The sequence below is a fragment of the Eleginops maclovinus genome, chromosome 20 (assembly GCF_036324505.1).
Source record: "Eleginops maclovinus isolate JMC-PN-2008 ecotype Puerto Natales chromosome 20, JC_Emac_rtc_rv5, whole genome shotgun sequence".
NCBI classification, from domain to species: domain Eukaryota; kingdom Metazoa; phylum Chordata; class Actinopteri; order Perciformes; family Eleginopidae; genus Eleginops; species Eleginops maclovinus.
Window position 1 is genome coordinate 17,414,779 of NC_086368.1, and position 23,578 is coordinate 17,438,356.

Here is a 23,578-nt window from a genome sequence, read left to right on the forward strand (position 1 = left end):
ACGCATACCCAAAACATCTCAACACTCTTTTCCTAGTCCAAACCGTCTAACTAACAAAACAGAAAAAATAAACTGGTATGAAATCAATCGAAAGTATGCTACAGGACAATAAAACAAAATAAAGTTTAAAAGGGGATTAATTAATAAAAATATGCATAAATGAAAGAAAAAATGCTCCTTAGGTAAAATAAGACAAGGCTTAAAACGTGTTGTCTACTGCTGCACAGAGGAGCAGGGGGAGAGAGGAGATCTGAGACAGGTGGTAGACTATATGCACGCTCACCACTATAAATGAACAACAAACATACAAATAAATACGTTTAATTGATTTGATATTGGCTATGCTAGCTATTGGTTATGCTCATATTGTAATGATTCTTTGATTATTAAATTGGATACAGATATTTTTCATATGGCTGTTGAGCATTTTTTGCCGTAGATCTAGTATTTTACTTTAAAATGTTAACATTTTCCTTTTCCAAAAAGGATGTGAGGTTTGTGTTCGTGTGTATTAATTGAATGGTCTATCATTTCGGATTTAGTACTACTCCCAGCCTGAGGGGGCAGCACTTCTTCAGGTGGCGCTCTCCTCTCCACACAAACACAATACAACCTGAACTTCCGGACAGAAGTTTTCAAACAACAATAGCTAGCCAGCTAGCCGTTACACATTTCTTTTGCTCAGGGATCTACGGGAAATTGGGGTATTTTTGGGTAAGATTTGATTTTGGGGGTCAATGTATGTGTGCAAATTATACATGGTTCCACGTGTATTCTGGAAGCTTTAAAATATGTATCTTGGCTGTGTTGAAAGAAAGCGGCAAGTAAAGATAACATGCTAACAGCCGCTTTGTCTCATAAAGCGCTGCTAACGCTAACCGACTGAGTTTGCTCTGTTTCCAGTTTTACATTTGTTGTAAAGAGCGTGATTAAGTACCAATTATGAATTTTATTTAAACTAAACGCTTGTGTATCGGGCCGTATTCCGTAATAACGTTTACCTCTTTTTGTAGCTAGTGGGCTAGTCTGTTATTAAACAGCCAGCGATGTCAGCCAGCTCCAAGAGGAGAAGAGCCACTTCACCCTCCAGCAGCATCAGTGGTGGGGGGGACCTGGATGATACCTCCTCCTCTACACCTGGTAGTGGCAGGAAAAGAAGACGAACCTCCAATGTTGCTCCTGTAGATACGGTAAATGGACTTGAGTTACCCAAAAATACATTTTTATATTTTTGTAATCGTTCTTAACCCTCGTATGCCCAAAGACTATATAAATCCTAGTATGATAAAATGTACAGTGTATTTGTCTCTTATTATTATGTGCATCAGAAAATATTTTAAGTTTTGTATTGCTGGTTCCACCCCTAGATTGCTGTATGCCATGAGCTATTCAATGCTGTCAGGGATCACAAGGATGACCGGGGGAGGCAACTTTGTGATGTTTTCCTGAGGGTACCAAAGAGAAGGTATGTTAATGCTTTGAATTGGGATTTAACAAAACTGTGGAAATGTGTGTAGTGTGAATATTGTATGGGTTTCAGACATAAGGAGATTACAGTGATGCCATTTACCCCTTGTTATTTTTCAGGAATCAGCCTGATTATTATGAAGTGGTGTCTCAGCCAATTGATATGACAAAAATTCAAGCTAAACTGAAGTCTGAAGATTATAATGATGTGGAGCAGCTTACAGCAGATTTCCGGCTCATGTTCAACAATGCAAAATCATTCTACAAGGTATGAAGAACAAACAATACTAAAGCAGTATTTCTATCACTGTTACTGTGTAATAGGACAAGTCCGATTCTCACCATTAAAGCAACATTTATTTTCTACAACAATTCAGCGTGACAATGAGGAGTATCAGTCTGCATGCAAGTTGTGGGAGGTATACTTGCAAACAAGGAATGATTTTCTGCAAAATGGGGACGGAGATGAGGATGATGAAGATGGTGATGAAATGATGGATACTCCAGGAATGTCAACTGAGGAAGAGGTAAATTATTTCCCTCACTTATAAGGTTGCCTTGCTTGTACAACTTGTATTTGTTACGTTCATTTTAGCATGTACCATGTTTTAAAAAATAATACATATTTTCAATGTTGAATGTGTTTTTCTATAAATAAGAATAATATTATTTTGTCTGAAAGTTGGGTATGTTGTAACAAATAACCAAGACCAAACAACTAATTGAATGCACTTTTTTCTTTGAGACTCCAACTGGCAATTTGAAGGAAGTGTTGGAGCAACTCTTGGAGGCAATAGTGTCCCACGCTGATCCCTCGGGGCGTATGGTCAGTGAACTGTTCCAGAAATTGCCTTCCAAAGTGGTAAGTCCTGGAAGAGTCTTTAGACTTCAGATGGTGCCCCTGAGATTGTTACATATTTGAAAATAATAGGCCTGCCTGTCGTTTGTAGCATTACCCAGACTACTATGCTGTCATAAAGGAGCCAATAGATCTGAGAACCATCACTCAAAGAATACAGGTAGTGAATGATTACTTTGTTGTGCACCATTCACCATTAATAAAAAAATGTTTTATTATAAACGGCACTAACTTGTATTATTTTCATAGATTGGATACTATAAAAGCATCAATGCAATGGCCAAGGACATTGACCTGATGGCCAAAAATGCCAAAATGTACAATGAACCAGGATCTCAGGTTTTTAAGGTAAACTCTTTATTTAATCATTTTTTATATCAAATGTATCATCCCAAAATCTAATAATTAATACTGTTTTCGTACTGTATAGGATGCTAATACCATAAAGAAAGTCTTCATCCAGCGGAAGACTGATCTTGAACACGCAGAACCCACTAAAACTAGTCTGCGCATCAGGTATTAATCAACAATTTCCACATATTTTGTGTGTTAGTTTTTTCTCAAATACAAATTGGCAAATGACTATATGTTTTGTGTCTTTTTAGAAATCGCAGGTCGGGCCAGGGGGATCGACTGTCTGGCGTCAGCGTAGCTCTAAACTATGGCTCAGAGAGTGAGGACGACCCTGTGCTCTCTGGTATGTTTTAGCGCTTTAGGAGAAATCTACCTTGTGTTTGGAATACTAAGACATTATGTAATAAAAAATTATATTTTTGCAGGGTCAGTGTGCTACGACGAGGGAGAGTCAGAGGCTGAGAGTCAGAGTTCTAGTATGGAGATGAGCAACCCGATCTTCCAGCTGTATGAAGCTGTGAGGGGTGCCAGGAACAGCCAGGGCCAGGTCTTCTCTGAACCTTTCCAGCACCTTCCCTCTCGCAAGGAATATCCCGACTACTTTACGCAGATCAAACAGCCAGTCGCTCTGCAGCAGATCCGGTAAGGAGTGATCCTGAGTGGATATCATGTTTAGCACTGGAATTTTGATTGTTGTAAAGTAACTGATAGTGTTTGTTGGTTGATATTTTTAATTACACTAGTGGTGGGGTAAATGCACCTTTTTAACCAGGAAATGGCCGTTTTTAAAGGTAAATTCAAGTCCTTAATAACATTTTGTTCATTTTTAGACTAAAGATGAAGAACTGCGAGTATGAAAATGTGGATCAGATGGACGCTGACCTCAATCTGATGTTTGAGAATGCAAAGCGCTACAACATGCCTAACTCGAGCATTTACAAACGGGCCTTTAGGCTTCAGCAGATCTTGCAGGTATGGATGTCGGCTGTTTTCTTTCAAGTCACGCTGGAAGATGTCTTCATTCTAGTTGAAGGAATTGAATTCACCATAATAAGAAACAGACACTCTAGCAGAAATAGCCCACTGAGTGTAATTGTCCACTAAGACTGTCTGATGACCTGTCTGTTGGTATAGGCGAAAAAGAGGGAACTCCTGAGGAGAGACGATGAGGATGGAGACAGCATTCTGTCATCTGATGCAGGGAGCGTCAAGAGAAAAAGGTAGGCAAGATTTTCTCTCTCCTTTCATATGTATTTTTCAAATTAAACATCCATTGCTATTCATTTTAAAAATTAAGATTCTGAAGTTGCTTGCTAAGAAGAAAAAACACATCACTCCTGAAACCTGTGTTTTTTTTTTTACTATATTACCATCCAAGCTGATCTATATTCTGCTTTCATTCTTTTTCAGCCACAAGAAAAATGTGAAAAAGAACCGAATGAAAGCCCTATATGCTGCAGTGACTGAGGCTCGGGAAGCGGGTACCAACCGCCGTCTTTGTGATCTGTTCATGGTCAAACCATCAAAGAAGGACTACCCTGACTACTATAAAGTCATCCTGGAACCCATGGACCTGAAGACCATTGAGCATAACGTCCGCAGTGAGCGCTATGCGTCCGAGGAAGCTCTGATGGAGGAAATGAGGTTGATGTTCCGAAATGCCCGGCATTACAATGAGGAGGGATCTCAGGTAGACAGTGTAAATCTTTGCTCTTACTGAATGCAAAACCATTCTGGTATTAAGTACATCTTTCTGATCGTACCGATTTTTGGTGTGTTAACATAGGTGTACAATGACGCTGATGTTCTGGAGAAGATACTGAAGGACAAGCGTAAAGAGTTGGGACCTCTGCCAGAAGAAGAAGATGTGGGTTCTCCCAAACTGAAACTGAGTAAGTTTGATCATCATTTTTACATCAACATTTACCATACACCTGGCACAAGAAATGGAGAAAATATAGGCCAGCTGAGAGGTCATTACAGAGATGATTTGTGTCCTCATGTTGCTTTTGGTACCACTGTTTCTAGGCTTTTTAAAAAAATTATATACATTTCTGCCTAATTTTGACTACGTTTTTTGTTATCTAGGAAAAAGTGGTGTTTCCCCAAAGAAATCCAAATACCTCACCCCTCTCCAGCAGAGGTTAAATGAGCTCTATGATGCTGTGCGCAACTTCACTGACCGCAGAGGTCGCCGTCTCAGCACCATCTTCCTGCGTCTGCCATCTCGTGCCGAGCTGCCTGACTACTATGCTACCATCAAGAGACCCCTCGATATGGAGCGCCTACGAAGCCATATTACCGGGCGGCCGTTACCAAGACGTTGATGCCTTGGTGGAGGACTTTTCTCTCATGTTCAACAATGCCTGCATTTACAATGAGCCGGAGTCTCTGATCTATCGCGATGCGCTGGTGTTGCATCGGGTGCTGCTAGAGACACGCAAACAGCAGGAGGGAGGCGACGACTCCTTGCCTTCTGAGGTGGGTCCTCTGGTGCGAGAGCTGATCAGGAACCTGTTTGTGTCCATGATGGGCCACCAGGATGAAGAGGGCCGATGCTACAGCGACTCTCTGGCTGAGATCCCCGCTGTAGATCCTGCAGCCCCTGAGAAACCACCGCTTAACTTTGATGTCATCAGGATGAACGTGGACCGAGCCCGCTACAGCAGACTGGACGTCTTTCAGGAACACATGTTCGAAGTGCTTGAGAAAGCAAGGAGGCTACACAGGTATATATAAGTAAAATTAAAGTGAAGGCTCTTTTTGATGTAGAGACAAAAGAAATATCTGAAACGGTCAGAAAATACCAACAACAAACAGGGGAGGAATGCACTTTTTCATGCATTTATGCAATAATCGTTTGTATTTATTCTGATCTTAAAGGACTCTTGTAGTCCTTATTACAAGGTTGTACTACATTTAAAATAAAACATTTCAAGTCAACAACAATTGCATCAACTACTGAAATCCTCATGGTATTTTTGCCATTTCTGTCCAGTGTTATATGCTCAAATAACTCTTAAGAGCCTTTCAGATTTATCTTTCTTAAAATGTAAATGATATGATGTGCAATTGCCATTTTTCAAAATGTCATTATTCCCAAGTATGTAATTGTTTGTGTACTGTGACACTATTTTTCTTACTTGCTGACACTTCAGATAACAGTGCGATAATCTCTTTTGGAAGCCAAAGTGTTCAAAACTGTATTTAGCAATGTCTTTTATGCATTTGCAGGACTGACTCTGAGATTTTTGAGGATGCAGTGGAACTTCAACAGTTTTTCATTAAGATCAGGGATGAGCTATGCAAGAACGGAGAGATTCTGCTCTCCACTTCGCTGAACTACACTTCAAAACACCTGCACAACGACGTGGATCAGGAAAAGAGGGAGAAAATCCCCAAAGAGCTTGAAGAGGACAAGCTAAAGGAAGAGGAGGACGAAAACAAAGGTGTGTGTTTGTGAACATCTTGCACAATACACAGGGTTGATGAATATGGTCAAATGTTTACGTGATATTCATTTGAAATCAATATATATATTTTGTACCTAAAGAGGGTAAAAAAGCAGAGGACCTCCCTGGAGAGAAGTGGCAGTCGGAGTCTGAGACGGAGCGTGTGTACAGTCAGGACTGCAGCTTTGAGAACAGCACCTACCATGTTGGGGACTTTGTGTATGTGGAGCCGTCTGAGCCCAAACTCAAGCCGCACATCGTCTGTATTGAACGCCTGTGGGAGGATGAATCAGGTAACACATCAGTTACTAACTCATAAACGGCGAATATACCGTGTTATGACACACCCAAGCCATAATCAATAGGCACAAGTTGTTATAGGGAATAACACCAAACTGCCTTTTATTATTCGATTTGTATGAGATTTTGGAAATTCTAATCTTTCTTGTATTGATTATCTGTCAATCCTTTGTTGGTAAAGGGGGGAAGTGGCTCCATGGCTGCTGGTTCTACAGGCCAAGTGAAACCTTTCACCTGGCAACTCGCAAGTTTCTGGAGAAGGAAGTCTTCAAGAGCGACTACTACAACAAAGTGTCCATCAGTAAAGTTCTGGGCAAATGTGTTGTCCTGTTTGTGAAGGTAAGACCCTCTAAAGAATAACAAACGGAATGTCATTTTTGTTTACACACCAATCTGTTAACCTAACCACCATTTTTCTTCTGTCATTGAAATAGGATTATTTCAAAATGCAAGCTGAGGGCTTTAGAGCTGAGGATGTGTACATCTGCGAGTCCCGTTACGCTGCCAGGAACAAATCGTTCAAGAAGATCAAGGTATGGGCCGTGCCTGTGAGCTCTGTGAAGTTGGTTCCTCGGGAGGTGCCGCTGCCGGTTGTCCGCGTTGCTTCCATGTTTGCCAAACCTGATCAGGACAAACTGACAATTTCCTATGCAGGCAGTGGCGGTTTTATTGACAAGGTAAGGGAAACTTTATTCTCTATGGTGAGGACATGGCAATATATACACTTTGATATTTATTTATTCATTTCTGACCTTAAGATAAGAGGGATTTCTTCACTTGTGTCCTTAACAACAAAAAGTTGCTCTAGAAAGGTTCTATAGTTCCTCTCAATTACTTATAATCCTCTGCTATCCAAATGATATGTACAGAAATTGAGGGAATACCAGTCTTGAGTATTGATTTACTTTAGGCATCCCCAAACAGGACCCTAGCCCTTTAGTCTACTCAAGCTCTAAATGAAAAATCCAATAAAGACTGCAGCACATTGTCTCCAAAGCAAGAGCACTGTCAGCTGGCCGACTACAGGGGATTCATTAGCTCACAGCGTGTAGCAGGCATGTCCTGACATGGGCCCGGTAGCAGAGGAGTTCTCAGTTCTAAGAATCAAAGTTTGTTTGTCACTATATTAATAAACACCCGGGTCCTCTGTGTCCATGTGTATTCGCTTAGGACAGAGAAGATGTCATTATGGAGATGAGTGGAGCAGAGCCCGGCTGTCAGCACTATGAACAGCTACGCTACAACAACATGTGGTTCAAAATGGGAGACTGCGTTTACATCCAGTCACATGGTCTGTCAAAGCCCCGGGTTGCCAGGTTGGTGAAAATATGCCGGAGTTTGATGTGATATTGTCGCTTAATGATTGTTTTTGAGTTATTGGTTACTGTTTACATATCTTGCCTGACTGGGCTGCAGGATAGAGAAGCTTTGGGTGAAGAACGGATCTACCTTCTTCTTTGGGCCCATCTTCATCCATCCCGAGGAAACGGAGCATGAGCCTACAAAGATGTTCTACAAGAAAGAAGTGTTCCTGAGCCATCTGGAGGAGACCTTGCCCATCACCTGTGTCAAAGGTACTGCCTTATCATCATCTGTTCACAGGTGACTCATCAGGGTTCCTGCAGGTTTCTAAAAAGTCTTTAGGAATTCATCAATCTAACAGTAAGGCCTTAATTGCTATAAAAATGGCTTCAATCAATAATTCAATGTCTTGCCAAGACAAAAGACGAAGATTTTATGAGGTTTTTTTTTCCTACACAGAATAAATAGATCACCAAATGTTAGAAAATGTATTTATTCAGAATAATTACCATTAACGTTATGTAGATTCTGCATTTTCCTTAAGCAACCCTTTATCATGTAATGCATTTTTTGTTATATTCACCTTACTTTTATTAAAAAATGGACCTCCCGTTGCTCCTCTGACTTCTGACTCTAGTTTTCCATCAACAGTTTTATCAACATGTGACTTTATCCTTCCCCTCTTCTCTCTAGGCAAATGTATGGTGTCCTCCTTTAAGGACTTCCTGTCATGCAGGCCTACCGAGGTTCCAGAAGAGGATGTGCTGCTGTGCGAAAGCCGCTACATTGACACAGAGAAGCAGATGAAAAAGTTCAAGGGTCTGAAACGCTTCTCCTACTCTTCCAAAGTGGTGGAGGACGAGGTCTTCTATTTTAGGTTGGTCCTTCAGAAGAGCACTGTTTCTAATCAAAGAAGTTTCTGGCCCCGTCTCATTTTCATGTTTGTTTTTATTTTGTGCTTGGTATCTGACCCAGGAAATTGATGGTGCCACAGAAGGAAGCATCTCCCTTGTTGGACAAGAAGATCAGTGAGCTTGAGGTCAAACTGGCAGATATAGAGGATGATGATATGGAAGACATGGAGGACGACATGGATGCTCCACGGACGCCTTCTATGCCTCAGATGCAAACCCCTCTGACCAGCGATATGGACTCCATCAATTACACTCCCTCTCAGGTACCTTCAAAGAACTTAACCCAAGAAAGCAAAATCTTATCTCCAAATGATCCTCAACCTCCATCCTTTTTAACGTCAATAACGTTTTTTTTCCATGAAGGCTACTCCCAAGGTGAAAGGCTTATCCAAGAAGGAAGGGGCCAAAAGGAAGATCAACATGAGTGGGTATATCTTGTTCAGCAGTGAAATGCGAGCGGTCATCAAAGCTCGACATCCAGACTTCTCCTTCGGGGAGCTGAGTCGCCTCGTGGGCACCGAGTGGAGGAACCTCGAGTCTACCAAGAAAGTGGACTATGAAGGTGAGAGGAAGCAACTAGTGGGTGAGAAAGTTGTCTAAAGTCAACTGAAGTCAAAACGGGGATTGTTTTTTAATTTCAGAACGTGCAGCCAAAATAGTGGATCAACAGGAGCGTGAGAGACCCCACCCGAAGCAAGCGTCCCCTAGAGCAGGTACCCCTGTAGGGGCACTGATGGGGGTGGTGGCTTCGCCTAGCACAATGGGAATGATAAACCACAACATGACACCTATGTCAGGTAACCCCTCTCAGAGAAAGCACGAGTGTTTGACAACAAGGCAGCTGGGAAATGAGGCTGGACTGTTAAAAACCGTAATCCTCTTAATTTTTCCAACCATTTAAGGCATATTTTCCCCCAAAACTACATTCTTCTTTTGCTGCCGTTTCACATTGTTTTAGGCCTTTTTTAGAAATCATCATTATCATTAGCTTCATATCTGAAAACGCATGACATTGACTGCATGATTTTACAAATTAAATACTTTTAGAATTTTTATTTCATTTAACATTCATGCTTGTTTTGCCTGCTAACATTCTCAGACCCATTCATATTGTCTGCCCGTTTGGCACAGTGAACCTTTAACATCTTCAGCTCTGGTTAGTTGGATGAGGCAGTGGCTTTAGTTTTCCACACATTAGCCTCTAGAGAAAACGTCAGTGTCAAGTCTCCTTTTTTGACAGCTGAACAAAAGTTTGTGAGCGAGCGAGAACATTGTAACAACTTGCAAGCTTTACAAAAGGATATTGTTATTTCCTGTTTCCACTAGAGTTGTTTTAACACACAAGCCAAATTCCTACCAGCCCTAAACCAACAGAGAAAACTGCCAGAGCATTTGTTTAAAGGTGCATGTGTGAAAGGGGCCACTGTGTGAAGTAGTAGTGCATGTTATTATAGAGTCAACTGCATGTCACTTATGCATGGATATGTTGTTGTCCTCTCCTTGCCCTCTTTCCCAAGGCATGATGGGAGCTTACGGCCACCCTTACATGCCCATGCAGGGCCCCCATGAGGGCTTGTTGAGTGTGGCCACAATGCCACCTCACGCAGGGGGTGGCCTCCTGCCTCTCCACCATCTCCAGCAAGGTATGCCTGGGTACCCCGGCATGCCTCATCAGGGTAAGGGCCACTGTCCTAGTCACATCCAGTCGTGTCTCTCCTGCTGGAGGGTTTACCTGGTCCACAGGCTGCACTGCCGGCCCTCTACTCACTGAGCAGTCAGAGCTCTCTCCTCTCAGACAACCTATTTTACAGTGTACTCACATGTCACATCATAAGCATACAGGATCCATACACATTTACAGATATAATGTATGTCACCTAGCCACTAACTTCAAACGGATATTCAAATACTAACGGCTTGACTAGTCATTGTAAAACATTGTCATAGGTCTACTAAGTTACACAGCTACTAAATGCAAATAAACTAACAATTGTCCTTTAACAGGTATGATGGGTGCTGGTATGAATGGCATGGCAGGAAGTCCTTCTCAAGGAAACTTTATGCAACAGGTGAGCCAAAGTTCGGAAATTACTTCAAATTCGATACTTTTCCACGGTGTCGGCCATGAAACCTTGAAACCTTGAAACCTTGCCGCCACTTTTCATTGATGATTGTTACGAATGTTTAATTTATTGCCATTGCCATGCATGCCATGTTAGATTCATTATTAGCATTTTGTGAACTTAATTTGAAGTGCCTTTTCATTGTCACATTTAGCCCGGGATGTTCAGCCCAGGACCACAAGCTCCTCCACCATATCCTGGACAGGGCCAGCTAGGCCAACCCTCACACCTGCAGCCAACCACTCCCATGTTTGTGGCTCCACCACCAAAGACCCAGAGGGTGCTCCACTCAGAGGCCTACCTGAAGTACATTGAGGGCTTGAATTCAGACTCCAACTCCGTCAGCAAGTGGGATCAAACCCTTAGAGGTGATGTTTCTTAAGTCGTCTTTTCATTTGATGTGTGTACGTAGAAGTGTCTTTGTGGACAAATGTTGATCATACTCAAACTTGATATTATACCACCAATTCCCCCAACATGATCTGATTTAGATTTGTTCATGCCTCTTGTTTCCGTCTGCTAAAAACATTGAGAGATATAATTTGACTCACAAGTGAACATCATTTGCCTGTTAAGTAAGTACTTTAATCAATAACCCTGTGTTTCCGACACAGCTCAAAGACGTGATGCTCATCTGACCAAAGAGCAAGAGAGCCGGCTGCCAGCCCACTGGCTGAAAAGCAAAGGAGCCCACACCACCATGGCGGATGCTCTATGGCGCCTGCGTGACTTGATGTTGCGAGACTCTCTGAACATACAGGCATACAACCTGTAACCTGTAGGACCGACCACTATAATCAGCTCACTCACTGCTCTTTTCCTCAGGCTATAGAGTTTAAGAAGGATCATAGATCTTAGAAGCAATATTTTATAGTGAATCATGATCAATTTTATATTTATTAGCTAATATAACGAGCTTGCTAGTTATTTGTGTGTGCATTTCCTTTTTTACCTTACTGGATTAATTGTGCTGCAAAACCAATGTTCTTTTGTTTTACTGATTCTACCAAAATAAAATTCAGAACACACTGTAAATACTGTGTTGATGCTTTTTATGTCCCCAACAAGCGTTGCTTTGTATTTTGAACTTATCAGTTTGCACTTATGTTTAAACAGAACCTCTTGATCCCCCGTCACTGCTCGATCGTGCTCACTGTCCACTAAATCCTGCCTTATTTTGGAAGTACTTCCTCTCTGGCAACGTCACTTCCTGAGGGAAGGATCAAGATTGGGCCATTCTCTTTAGTGTTTGCCCTGTTCTCCCAATGTCCACCTCCTCACCGCCCGCTTTTTGATACTAAAATAACTTAGTCTGACTCTTGAAACCTGCCACTAACAAAAGCAAACGTTAGTGAATCAACGTGTATTATGGAATAATTTAAAACCCGAACCAAAGGAGCAACGAGGTGAGGTTTATGTTGTGCAGTGACTTATCGAGGGTCGGGTTAGCTAGCTAGCCAGATAGCATTTTCGCCGGCTATTCTCAGACTCCCTGCGATTTATGAGACGTGTACCTAGCTTATCAACTAGTGTCAAGTGCTGCTGCTTATGGGTTGCTTGTGCATCTTTCAGAAGACACCATTGCATCTGTCATTTAGGAAGTGTTTTTAAAGAAGGGCGCTGTTTTGCCTATTCGTCCCCCTGTAGTCAGTAAGCTAGTTGGCTAACGTGGTCCTCTGGGAAAACTCGCATAGCCGGCCTGGTAAAATAAAGAGCTTGTCGATGTCTTACTGACAGTAATGTCTACTTTATGGGGACTCATAGACACATCATCAGGAAATATGCAAGGCCATTGTGAGAGACATTCTCTTGTTTGCATATCTGCAGGCAGTAGAAGCTCCCTACTGTAACAGCTAGCTAGCTTACCGGCTAATCTTCTTTAAACAACTAGCAAATGTTCAAGTTGACTTTATATGAATAATATAGTATATTTGCGTGTGTTGAAATCAGTGAATGGGAATTTTAGTTGGATAAGATTAAACCGAGGCTGCAGGGCCTGACAACACCCACACTGATGGACACCACCCAACTGTGGAACAAATGAATTAGAAAGTTTTTGGATCAGTAGCATCATTAATTGACAGCCAATATACCGCAAAACAATGTTAATGAGGACCTACTGATTTATAGAGTTGCCTCTACAATGTTGTAATTCGGGGTGTTGTCCTTCATTGGGTGCCCACACAAGTCGTTATTTATTATGTGGGCTTTTACGGCCCAATACAGTTTTCAGAAACATTCATGAACGTTGTTGAAGTGGAAACACATTTGTGAGAGGCATTCAGCAGAGTTACCATCCTATCTGTTGCAATACTGCTCTTAACTTAATTTGACCTGTTTATTAATGAACGTGTAAAAAATACTCGAAAATGAATTATTTCCCCATTGCCACAAATGGAATATATAAGTACAATGTTTTCACAAAGAGGTAAGGATAGAAATATTCAGGTTGGCATCAGTGCAGGAATCAGAAACTCAAATGAAACTTTAATTATAATTGTTTATGTATTTTAGAGTACTTGTGGTACTATATTAAAGGAAGGCTTTATACCGCATGTATTATAGGCGTGGCAATATTTGGCTTTTAGACTTTCATGTCAGTGGATTATGGTGTCTTAAATCTTACCTGCATGACCAACATTCTCATTATCCTTACACATGTTGAACATTGAATTAAATGATGTCGGCCTGTTTCAGTTCAACAATCACACTCATTTAAAAGTGCAAAGTTGAACTTAACTTGCAAAAGCTACGTGTGAAGGTCATTGGTTAGCGGTGTTGCCTGACAGTAAGGAGGTTCTGGTTTCAAAGCTGACCAGCCGGGGCCTTTCTGTGCTGATGTTGCATGTTCTCCCATCTCTGCCTGGGTTCCCTCTCACACCAGGTTCAGTGAATTGGAAGCAATTGTTCATAGAGGAGAATCTGGATGTTATGGTTTGTCAGTCCTTTGATGGGCAGCCTGCCCGGTCAGTGCTCTTTGGCTTGCCCATCAGGAGCTAAGGACTCCATCTGACAGTGACACCATGTTCTTTTCTTCCTACTTAATCATTGGTACATCTTACTTAATAATCGTCTTATAGTCTCATAGTCTTATGTTCTTTCATTTTCCAGGCAGAGCTTACATCCACACCTCCTCAATCAACAGTTCCACTCTGGCATTCATCTTTTCTGCACTTCAAAGTTCTTATCGTGACCTCGTCCTACTTTACCCATACAAGGATGTCCCAGCTCCAGTTTCAGTGTCCCTCAAGTCCCATACCTGCTGCCTCTGCCCCACTGCAGCTGGGGCAGCCTCAGCCAGGCTACAGCATCCCTTGTGCTGCCGGCACTCTGCCCTCAGAGAGCGCCGGCCAGCCCATGAGGAGCTCCGCTCTCCCTGCTGGCTCAGCCACTCCCTACAATAACACCTCAGGTTTGTTTCATTAATTTGTCAAAAACGTATTGTTTTTTGTTGTCATAAAACATTTTTTTTTACCCTTTGTTTAGCCACTATAATCATATATTTGATCCATACTTTGTTTTTCAAACCCATATTTTACTGTATAAAAGTCTCTCTGTACGCCACCACTGCGTTTGGAAGTCTTAATGCTTTTGGTTCTCAAAGGTTTATCGAGCCCTGTGTCCCCTGCAGCTCTTCATTTGCTTTATTGCGAGTATTCTAAATCTTTTAGTTTTTTTCACAGTATCTAACATGGCAAACCCTAAAGAGAAGACCCCGATGTGTTTGGTGAATGAGTTAGCCCGTTTCAACAAGATTCAACCTGAGTATAAGCTGCTGTGTGAGCAAGGGCCAGCTCACTCAAAGGTACTCTGAGAGTTGTTCTAACAAACAAACTATGCTGTTGTTTTTATGTCACATGGCGGTTCGAATGAACACAAATCTATTGTATCTCTGTCTCCTGCATCTTCCAGATTTTCTCAGTGAGGCTCACACTGGGAGATCAGCACTGGGAGGCAGAGGGGACCAGCATCAAGAAAGCCCAGCACTCAGCTGCTGAATCTGCCCTCGCTGAGACAACACTTCCCAAACCTACCATGAGGACGCCCCGCAACACAGGCAAGAACCCAGGTGGGCTCCTCCCACTGGCACTGCACACTCTTTGTAATGTTTGTTAATTCCAAGCATTAATAGTTTTCTAACTTGTTGTTTTATCTTTGGCTTTCAGCAGATGGTATGACACATACCATGGAGTTAAATGCACTATGTATGAAGCTTGGTAAAAAGCCTATGTATAAACCTATCGACCCATATCCTGGGATGAGACCACCAAACTTCAATTACAACGTCCGGGCTCCAGGACCTTACCAGCGCCCTATGCAACAGTAAGTTGTCTTTTTTTAGAAATATGAAATATCAGACATTTTCCTCCTAAGGTCTGTTTTATAATAAAAAAATGGCTGCATTTAATTTTTTTTGCATGCAGGTATTATTACCCATTTCCTCCAGTGGGACCAATGTTATACCACATGGAGCTTTCCATCGGAGGCCAGCAGTTTATTGGAAAGGGACGCACGCGGCAGTTGGCCAAACATGAAGCTGCTGCCAAGGCCCTGAAAGTTCTGCACCAAGAGCCAATACTGCAAGAGTTACCAGAGGTGAGAAGAAGAAGCACAAACTCGGCATGAAAAAGTGCTACGAAGAACTTGAAGTTTGAAAAAGACTTAAATGGCGTTTCTTTCATTAATGTGCTTCCTGCTCCGAACAGATGAATGGAGAGCCTGAGGAGGAGAACCTCAACAAATCAGAAATCAGTCAAGTGTTTGAAATTGCACTTAAACGCAACTTACCTGTCAACTTTGAGGTGATTTTTTTACTTTCTTTAACTACATTTGAACATCAGTTTAGTAATGCGTAGAGAAGATGTTTGACTATTCCTGTTTCTTTGCAAGTTTAAATATAGAACATGAATGCTCCTCTTCATCACAATGTTTCTCTGTTGTTTTCCAGGTTTTAAAAGAAGACGGCCCTCCCCATATGAAGAGTTTTATAGTGCGCGTAGCAGTCGGGGAGTTCAATGGAGAGGGTGAAGGAAAGAGTAAAAAAATTGCAAAGAAGCTCGCAGCAGCAGCGGTGCTAGGGGAGTTGAAAAGGCTGCCACATATACCCAGTGTGGAGAAGACGCTGCCACGCATCAAAAAGAAAACCAAATCCATCATCAAGGTAAAGGGAGCTGTGAGCAGCCATAAGAAAAATCTGTATCAGACCTAAACACTCTTCATTAAGTAACCTTTGACCTCATATCCACAGCTGCAAACCAGCCCAGAATATGGCCAGGGAATGAATCCCATCAGCCGCCTGGCTCAGATCCAACAGGCCAAGAAGGAGAAGGAACCGGAGTATAGCATGGTGACGGAGAGGGGTCTGCCTCGGCGCCGGGAGTTCGTCATGCAGGTGATTCAGCAGCTTTCCCTTAACGGATGCAATGTCTGTGTCTGATTTCCTCTGCGTTGCGTGTTGATTTCTCCCCCAATCAGCCTTTTCATGTGTTTGCTGCATGTTTTTGTGCTACAGGTGACGGTGTGCGGACAGACTGCAGAGGGAATGGGGCCTAGTAAAAAAGTGGCCAAGAGGAATGCAGCAGAGAAAATGCTGGAGCTCTTGGGATATAAAGTGCCTCAGCCTCAGCCCCCTAAACCCGCTCTGAAAATGGATGAGAAGGTACTGCCACACCTTCTGTCAATCATCGTCAACCTGGCAGACAAGAAAGATTTCATTTGTGACGCTCCTTTGTGAACCTGAAATTGTTTTTGTATTATCAAGACCCCAGTGAAAAAACAAGGTGATGGGCGCAAAGTGACCTTCTTCGAACCTGGCTCTGCAGAGGAGGCCACATTGAGTAAGTATCAACAGATCTGATAGACTGAAATATTTAGCTGAGGTCATATTACTTTATTTCAGTCATTTATACAGCCCTGGTAAATGTGCTTCTTCCTGTTTAGTGACCAAGGAGGAGGACTTCCGCCTGCCTTACATGAGCCACCAGCAGCTGCCTGCAGGTATCCTGCCCATGGTCCCTGAAGTGGCTCAGGCAGTCGGAGTCTGCCAAGCTTCCCAGGCCAAGGACTACAGTCGAGCTGCACCCAACCCAGGCAAGGCCACAATCACTGCTATGATTGCCAACGAGCTGCTTTACGCAGGGACATCCCCAACAGCTGAGACTATCCTAAAGAACAAAAACAATCTGAACCAACTGCCACACGGACCGCTCACCAGGCCTTCAGAGCAGCTCGGCTTTCTTGCATCGGTGCAGAACCTGCAGGTAACTGACGGCGTGTTCCACTTCAATACCGCCCTTAGTATGCATGCATTTGATTTGGTCAAAATCATGCTTCGCTTTATTGAAATACTGTGTTTGCTTGCAGGTGGAGTACAAAGATTTTCCCAAAAACAACAAGAACGAGTTTGTGTCACTGATTAACTGCTCCTCCCAGCCACCGCTCATCAGTCATGGGATTGGGAAAGATTTAGAATCCTGTCATGATATGGTGAGTTTTTTTCGAGGTATAAAATGTACTGTTAACATTTTTTATTTTACCAAGCTTTTTCTATTGTATGTCTAGATTGCATGTCTCTAAACTTACAATGCAAATAATTACATAGTGTTTGAGAGAGGAGAGAACTCTCCTGCTAAAGTGAAATACATTTGGGAGTATTTGGATGCCTCAGATAGGGCCAGGCTATCACACTAATAGGAAAAAGCTGGAAACAAGGGGCTATAAGTGGGTCACTCACCATAACAACATCCAATGTTGAGAAGCAGGAAGGATGAGTCCTCAGTGCATCGTATGCTGCGAGACGTATCAATAAGCTCTTATCTTGTCCTCCGCTAATTACTGCCCTTGCACAGAACAAAGCAAGTGTTACGGTGATAGCTGTCTGAGTTTTCGTTTGTTTCCTTTTTGTACTCAACTGAGTAGCAGTTGGGACCATGCAATAACCTTTAACCTCTGCTGTTCTTCACCTCTACAGGCTGCATTGAATATATTAAAGTTGCTCTCTGAGTTGGACCAGCAGACAAATGAAAGGACAGGAAATGGACCAATCTCTCGGTAAGCTGTGACAAACACCGTCTCTCTGGCTACTTATACTGTAGCTGTTTAACATAAACCTTTCATCGCGCTAATGAACAGAATCACTCATCAAGAAAACGCCTCATGTAAACACTTCAATCAGCATCAAATGGCTTTTTCTGAAGATGTTGCTTGTCAAATGTTCTTTTTACTAATTTTCCAAGTGCTGCACGTTTCTCAGGGAACCTTAGGAGATCATCTGTTGATTTTCTGAAGATAAACACACAGCTCTTGCTCATAACTCTACTATGATAAAAAGAAGTAGCTTGTAAATGAAAAGCACAGCATTAAGGTGACAATAGTTTTAGGCTCTCAACATGGCTCTTGTTCAAAGGCTGGATTTGATTTTGTGTTTCTGATATTTATTCTCTGTCGACACCGTCACATGTAAACACTATACACTGGTACACGTTAACACAGCTATCAAATTAATATTTTGGGATGGATTAACTGTTAACACTGACTCTGTGTGACTTATTTTCCGCAGGTGTGGCAAGCAGGAGATGGAAGGTGACTTGCACCTGAAACAGGCTAACTCAAGCACATTGCCTCAGACTCTGGACGGCACTGTTTAGAGGATCAGTGGTCTGTAAAAGCACTAGAGAGAACTCCGACACTGTGTTCTTAGTTATAGACGGCTACAGGAAGCTTCCGGTTCTGTAGACTCTAAACCATCACTGTTCATATTCACCTTTCGAAAATGTTAAACAAGATCGATAGGAAAAAATAGGTCCCTCCCCTTGATTTTGTTTAATTTGTACACAGTATTTATTTTTTTGCTTTTAGAAAAAGTAGCTGCATCCTAGCCAATGAGTCTGGGGTTTATTTGGTGGGGAAAAAAAGAAGCGACTAACTGTGAATTCTGTTTTGTTTAGCCTAGAACTTGTTTCCTCTCTGTGAGAACTTTCTTATTGTTTTAAAGTCTTTTACGTTTTATCCCCCGCTGAGGTAGTTCATTAAACTAGCTCTCGTAAAGGTCACAACCCCATCTTTGTCTACGGTGCAGCTGGCGAACCTCTGTTGATTTTCCTAGAGTGCTTTACATCAACAACCACAAGTGAAGTGTTATTGACATTACCATGTAGGGCTGGGATGGACTTGTTACTAAATGTAGCGTTTGATGTAATGTGACGTTGTCTCTGCTGTGTGTGGCAGCGATGTTTCCCTGATGCTTCCTTACTCTCCCGCGTCAACCTCTCCCCTCTCTCCGCTCCCCATGGTAATAAACTGATGTGCTTACTTGCACAAAACTAAGACATGTCTCTTTTTTTAGACATGGGTAGTATTCACCAGATTTAGATTAAAGGTAGAACGATGGAATTGTGCATTAAAAAGGAGGATAGTGCAAATTCAACACACTCTCAGGCGACTGGTTGAAATGCATCGCAGTGCATTGAGACGGAGCAGGAGAATTGCTTCCTAAAAGGCTAAATTGTACAAATATGTTTTTTTAATTATTTTTTTTTAAAGACTTCCACTGACCAGGCTTCCCTGATTTCTATAGGTATTTTGGTCCATAGCTTTGGGGCATAGTTAATGAAAGCTGCTTCGTCTAACTTATTTTTGCTGGGATGTCTTTTACTGATTGAAGTGTATCCAATGTGATATCAATTTCCTGTGAGATGTCTACTGTGAATCACTTTGAACTGCACTTATTATACGAAAGTGCTATACAAATCAATTATTTTTATTATTATAGTAAACAGAGGAACCAGATATAGCTCAAGTATTGTGAAGTAGCTCTAAAAATGGCCACTTAAAAGTCATTTGTTTACGAAATCATAAAGTTTTTAAAATAATTCATGGTTATGTGTTTTAATCCAGTTTAAATTCACAACCAGTTCCCCTCACACTGCTTGCCGCCTTTATCATCGTTACCATGTTTTTTGCTAATGCAAATATGAGTCATGTAAGAGTTACAATAAGCACAGAAATCACGAGCACTCGCCACACAGAGTGTTTGGAGATATATCAATCATTTCATTTAATGTAAACATAATACTGCGCAATATCCTGAAACATTAAATTATAGATATTTCTGACACATCGCCTTTTGGCCAGTCCAGGATCCAGTAAGTGTTTAGTGCTCATCTCGCAGGTGTATGGAGAAATCTGTTTGAAGGGACTATAAACATAATCTCAATGTACAGTAGTTGTGTGGGTGCCGATGATCACTTGGCTGAGTTGTCATCTGGTACACACTCCTGAGTGGTTATTCTGAAGCTCACAGTCCGCTTTATTTGGCCTCCGTATTATATTTGTGCAATAGGTTGTTAATGAATCACGGGTGTAACTGGGCAGTTTGGCCCACTGTTGTCCACACAAGCAGAAGGATATTCTTATTTAGTTTTGTTTTGACTCCCAAATCGACTACAGAACGAAATACATTTTGGTTACACTAATCCTCATCTGTACAAAGATTTTATTGACAGTACTAATGTGAAATTATTCAACCTTAATGGCGCTATTCAATAGTTGCCTCTTAGCCTCAATGAAGGGGTACATGCACTTGTCAGACCCCATGAAACGATATGTAACCACATTGGATTCCCATGGCAACAATCTGAAAAGAAACAAACATCATGAACATCAGATGCTGAGCAGTGTTTATGTCCAAACAACAGAGTTATTTATAGTCTGATTGATCTGAAGGTGTAGATCTGTACTCACGCTCTGGAGAGGAATGGCAGGTATGTGAGGCGAGGGATGCATACTAACGGCTGGTCTACCAGGATGGCGTTCATGGCCTGCTCCACACAGTACTGGGGGTCCAGAGGGGGCAGGAGGAACAGTTCCACTTCCTCCCTATTAGTGGCACCAAATGACAAACAGGCAGTCACCGATGAGTTAGTATGCAGCATCTTCATACATTCAACATAACGTCAATAGACCGGAATTTAATTTAGACAGAATGCCCAATGGTGATACTAAAAACATTTGTTATGAATCTAAACTGGTGACGGTGGCTGTAGGAGTATGGTCGTCTTTCAATCAAGAGGTTGTGTGTTCGATCCCAGCCCTTGTACTCAACATGTCGATAGGCAAGATACCTAACCCCGAGATCTGTGTGAGAGTGTGTGAATGGGAGCTTCCCAGAGCAAGTTGCACTGCTCTGTATGAATGAGATGGGTAAATGATTACTTTTATTTCAAATGCTTTGATGGGTCGTAAAGGCTGTAGCGCTATATAAATACAGTCCATTTATCATAGTACACAAGCAAGCCAGGAACACAAATGCCATTGTTGATTGAGCTGTTGTTCTGCTATACCTATTTAGGATTTTGTTATATATTTCAGTTTGGGTCTAAATGACTCATTTAGACACTTGGATTTACAGTTTAATGACATGATGTGATTAGATAAGGCAGTATGTGCTCTTTTGTCGGCATACCGTATCTTGCAGCCTTCAAACATGCCGGTGTCTACAATGTAGGGACACACAAGAGTCGTCTTCACTCCATCTATCTCCTCAGCCAGCAGTTCATGGGCCAGAGACTCGTGGAAGCCCACTGCTGCAAACTTACTGGCACAGTAATCCTGTCTCAAACCAAAAAAAAAATAAACGTTTTTGGGGGAAATTTACAAAATGATTTACAATTTGATTAGCTGACTTAAGCAGAAAAGTGTGTGAAACTCTGTGAAGTGTTGTATCTTAGTGTTGCAGTGGTTTCTCCCGCTCCGTGGTTCACCTCGACACAAGCTGTGCTGAAGAGACCGAGGACGCTGGCGATGGTGACGACGTGTCCGTGATTCTGGGCCTTCATCTGAGGGAGAAAGGCTTTCACTGTCTGAGACACACACACACACACACACACACACACACACACACACACACACACACACACACACACACACACACACACACACACTGTTAGATTGCAGCAGGATGACATGAGGCAACAAGTTTGTGAAACTTATTTTTACTTAAATGTTGCTCAATGTGAAGGAAGCTTATGTTGCACGAGCAGATTCGCTTTAAGAGGATTTATGTGGGAACCCCACAGTATAGTCCAAAGTGTGAAGGGGATAAAGCTATTAACGCAAAACATTTTACACGTCACACTTAACACTGTGCACAATAACCTGCTCTGTACAACAGCTGATGCTGCAAAGCTTGTGCATTGTGAAAAGTTTTATTTCCAGGTCTTAATTCAGGCGGTGTTGAATCATTGTCTGTGTTCGACTTAGAAAATGTGCAAAAAAGGGCAGATTTGATTTTGAGAGGTAAAAATGTGTGAAATTAAGGAAACAGAAGGAAAAAAGATGGCACACAATCAAAGCAATGTGTGTGCAGCTTTATGATTTAAATAAAATCTCACTGCTTTGATGTTTTTGCCAAACAAGAAAAGTGTGACATTTTCATACAAGCCAATCAAGACAATGACTGAATTCCCTGAAGTGTTTGCATTTTTCTCAATTTGCTGCTAACCCTTCTCTCGTTTCATAAGGATATTTTAATAAAACAGTCAGGGATAATGAGAAAAAATATTACTATTATTACTGATCCTAAGGGGTGTCCTCTGGGGGATTCAACACTTATATTTGTTCATGTCGCTTTAACAAATGTCATATTGACTAAAAAGTTCTCACCCAGAAGAGAGCATGGCAGTTGACCTTCATGGTCCTCTCTATCATTTCATCAGGACAGTCAAACATGCGCTCCCCAGCCACCACTCCAGCGTTGTTCACCAGCATTGTAACGTCCCGGCCCAGGTCCCTCCTAACAAGCTCTGCGCTACGATACACATCCTCCCTGTTGGTCACATCCACCGTGTACGTGTACGCCTTGCCCCCCTTCTCCCGCACCAGCTTGGCTGTCTGTTCGTTGGAACTGCTGTTGATGTCCCAAAGCACAACCTCTGCCCCATGCTTGGTGAATTCCTGAGCAAAGATCTGACCCAGGCCTCCACCTGCTCCTGTGATCAGCACAAGCTCCCCATCAATGGGCTTGGTGCGTGGGCGCAGGATGATCCGTATAGAGTTGCGAATGATGAAGTAAATCACATCCAGCACCATCATCTGGAGGTCCATTAGAAAAATCATCTTGATCTACTGTACTGCTGAGGGTCTTGATTGTCGGAAAAAATGTCTCAGTAGTCTACAGTGGGTTAGACTTCCCACCTGTAAATGTGTTTCCTGCGACCTGACTTATTGTTAGATTTTGTGAGTGAGAAAGAAGCAGACAGCCAAGCTAGTGTTTTCCTCCTTCTGTGACCATAGGTCTCCGTCCGTGGTTTATTTAAACACTCTCCTCCCGGATTAGAGGAAATACCTTGAGCTCCTGATAAAAAACACTTGTGTTGCAAGCTTCAGATGTATGCTACTCTACTATTACTGAGGAATCACGTGCCAGACGTTATTAGTAAACGATTATTGAAGTTCCAGGGTCTTTGTAGGACCCTGTTATTCAAAGTGTGCACTTTGAACGTAAGTATAAGAAAAAGTTTGCACCTTTATCTGAATATAAAGCTCCGGAAAAGCATTATCAGTTTCTCCGGTTCACTATTTATAGGTTTGTCTTTGATTGTTATTGAATTCCATAAACTACTGACAACATTTCTCTGTGTTGGAATTCAACTGACACTGAAATGGCTGCCATTCATGTAGAGATAAAGATTTAAGAATCATATTTTTTTTCTGGGGCTGTATTTGATAAATATCTGCATTATTTGTGAATTAAAACATTTACATTTTTTGTCTCTAATGCCTCTCAATATAAACATAAGGCAGAACAAG

The 23,578-nt window shown here is 42.0% G+C and overlaps 3 protein-coding genes across 6 annotated transcripts; 2 read left to right on the forward strand and 1 right to left on the reverse strand.

Moving 5' to 3' along the window:
* The first annotated feature begins 610 nt into the window (after positions 1-610).
* pbrm1l (polybromo 1, like) lies at positions 611-11,806 on the forward strand. Its single transcript, XM_063910715.1, is given in 31 exon segments — positions 611-714; positions 1,014-1,190; positions 1,368-1,465; positions 1,588-1,735; positions 1,845-1,994; positions 2,213-2,329; positions 2,418-2,486; positions 2,576-2,674; positions 2,757-2,842; positions 2,932-3,023; positions 3,106-3,322; positions 3,511-3,652; positions 3,815-3,900; positions 4,091-4,370; positions 4,467-4,572; positions 4,769-4,983; positions 4,985-5,409; positions 5,915-6,129; positions 6,234-6,425; positions 6,614-6,771; positions 6,867-7,109; positions 7,603-7,748; positions 7,849-8,006; positions 8,428-8,611; positions 8,710-8,911; positions 9,012-9,210; positions 9,290-9,445; positions 10,166-10,324; positions 10,653-10,717; positions 10,926-11,139; positions 11,386-11,806. Coding segments are annotated over 30 exon segments (4,926 nt in total). The 5' UTR covers positions 611-714; positions 1,014-1,046; the 3' UTR covers positions 11,547-11,806.
* Positions 11,807-11,994: 188 nt separating this feature from the next.
* stau1 (staufen double-stranded RNA binding protein 1) lies at positions 11,995-19,096 on the forward strand. Of its 4 annotated transcripts, none has more exons than XM_063911898.1 (15): positions 11,995-12,177; positions 13,883-14,183; positions 14,455-14,576; positions 14,684-14,840; positions 14,938-15,094; positions 15,196-15,367; positions 15,478-15,573; positions 15,720-15,932; positions 16,020-16,163; positions 16,284-16,430; positions 16,533-16,608; positions 16,712-17,031; positions 17,135-17,257; positions 17,742-17,821; positions 18,330-19,096. In XM_063911898.1, exons 2-15 carry the CDS (start codon positions 13,991-13,993, stop codon positions 18,415-18,417), a joined length of 2,088 nt encoding a protein of 695 aa, XP_063767968.1. In that variant the 5' UTR covers positions 11,995-12,177; positions 13,883-13,990; the 3' UTR covers positions 18,418-19,096. The 4 variants fall into 4 exon arrangements, with proteins under 4 accessions (XP_063767968.1, XP_063767969.1, XP_063767970.1 ...); XM_063911899.1 differs by having other exon boundaries at positions 14,941-15,094; XM_063911900.1 differs by having other exon boundaries at positions 14,684-14,828.
* A 744-nt stretch (positions 19,097-19,840) lies between these two features.
* On the reverse strand, positions 19,841-23,039 carry rdh20 (retinol dehydrogenase 20). Its single transcript, XM_063911502.1, has 5 exons — positions 22,433-23,039; positions 21,532-21,630; positions 21,234-21,379; positions 20,513-20,647; positions 19,841-20,405 (listed from the first exon to the last, which is right to left on the reverse strand). The coding sequence occupies exons 1-5, from the start codon at positions 22,883-22,885 to the stop codon at positions 20,288-20,290; spliced, it is 951 nt and encodes a 316-aa protein (XP_063767572.1). The 5' UTR covers positions 22,886-23,039; the 3' UTR covers positions 19,841-20,287.
* Positions 23,040-23,578: the final 539 nt, after the last annotated feature.

Bases quoted from the DNA above. Each gene is read 5' to 3' on its own strand.
- stau1 (XM_063911898.1), top strand. From the start codon at position 13,991: ATGTCCCAGCTCCAGTTTCAGTGTCCCTCAAGTCCCATACCTGCTGCC. The intron at 14,841-14,937 runs GTGGGCTCCTCC...TTTGGCTTTCAG, and splicing joins CAACACAGGCAAGAACCCAG to CAGATGGTATGACACATACC. The intron at 15,368-15,477 runs GTGAGAAGAAGA...TGCTCCGAACAG, and splicing joins TACTGCAAGAGTTACCAGAG to ATGAATGGAGAGCCTGAGGA.
- rdh20 (XM_063911502.1), bottom strand. From the start codon at position 22,885: ATGATTTTTCTAATGGACCTCCAGATGATGGTGCTGGATGTGATTTAC. The intron at 21,631-22,432 runs GTGAGAACTTTT...TGTGTGTCTCAG, and splicing joins ACTGCCATGCTCTCTTCTGG to ACAGTGAAAGCCTTTCTCCC. The intron at 21,380-21,531 runs GTGAACCACGGA...GGTTTGAGACAG, and splicing joins TCAGCACAGCTTGTGTCGAG to GATTACTGTGCCAGTAAGTT.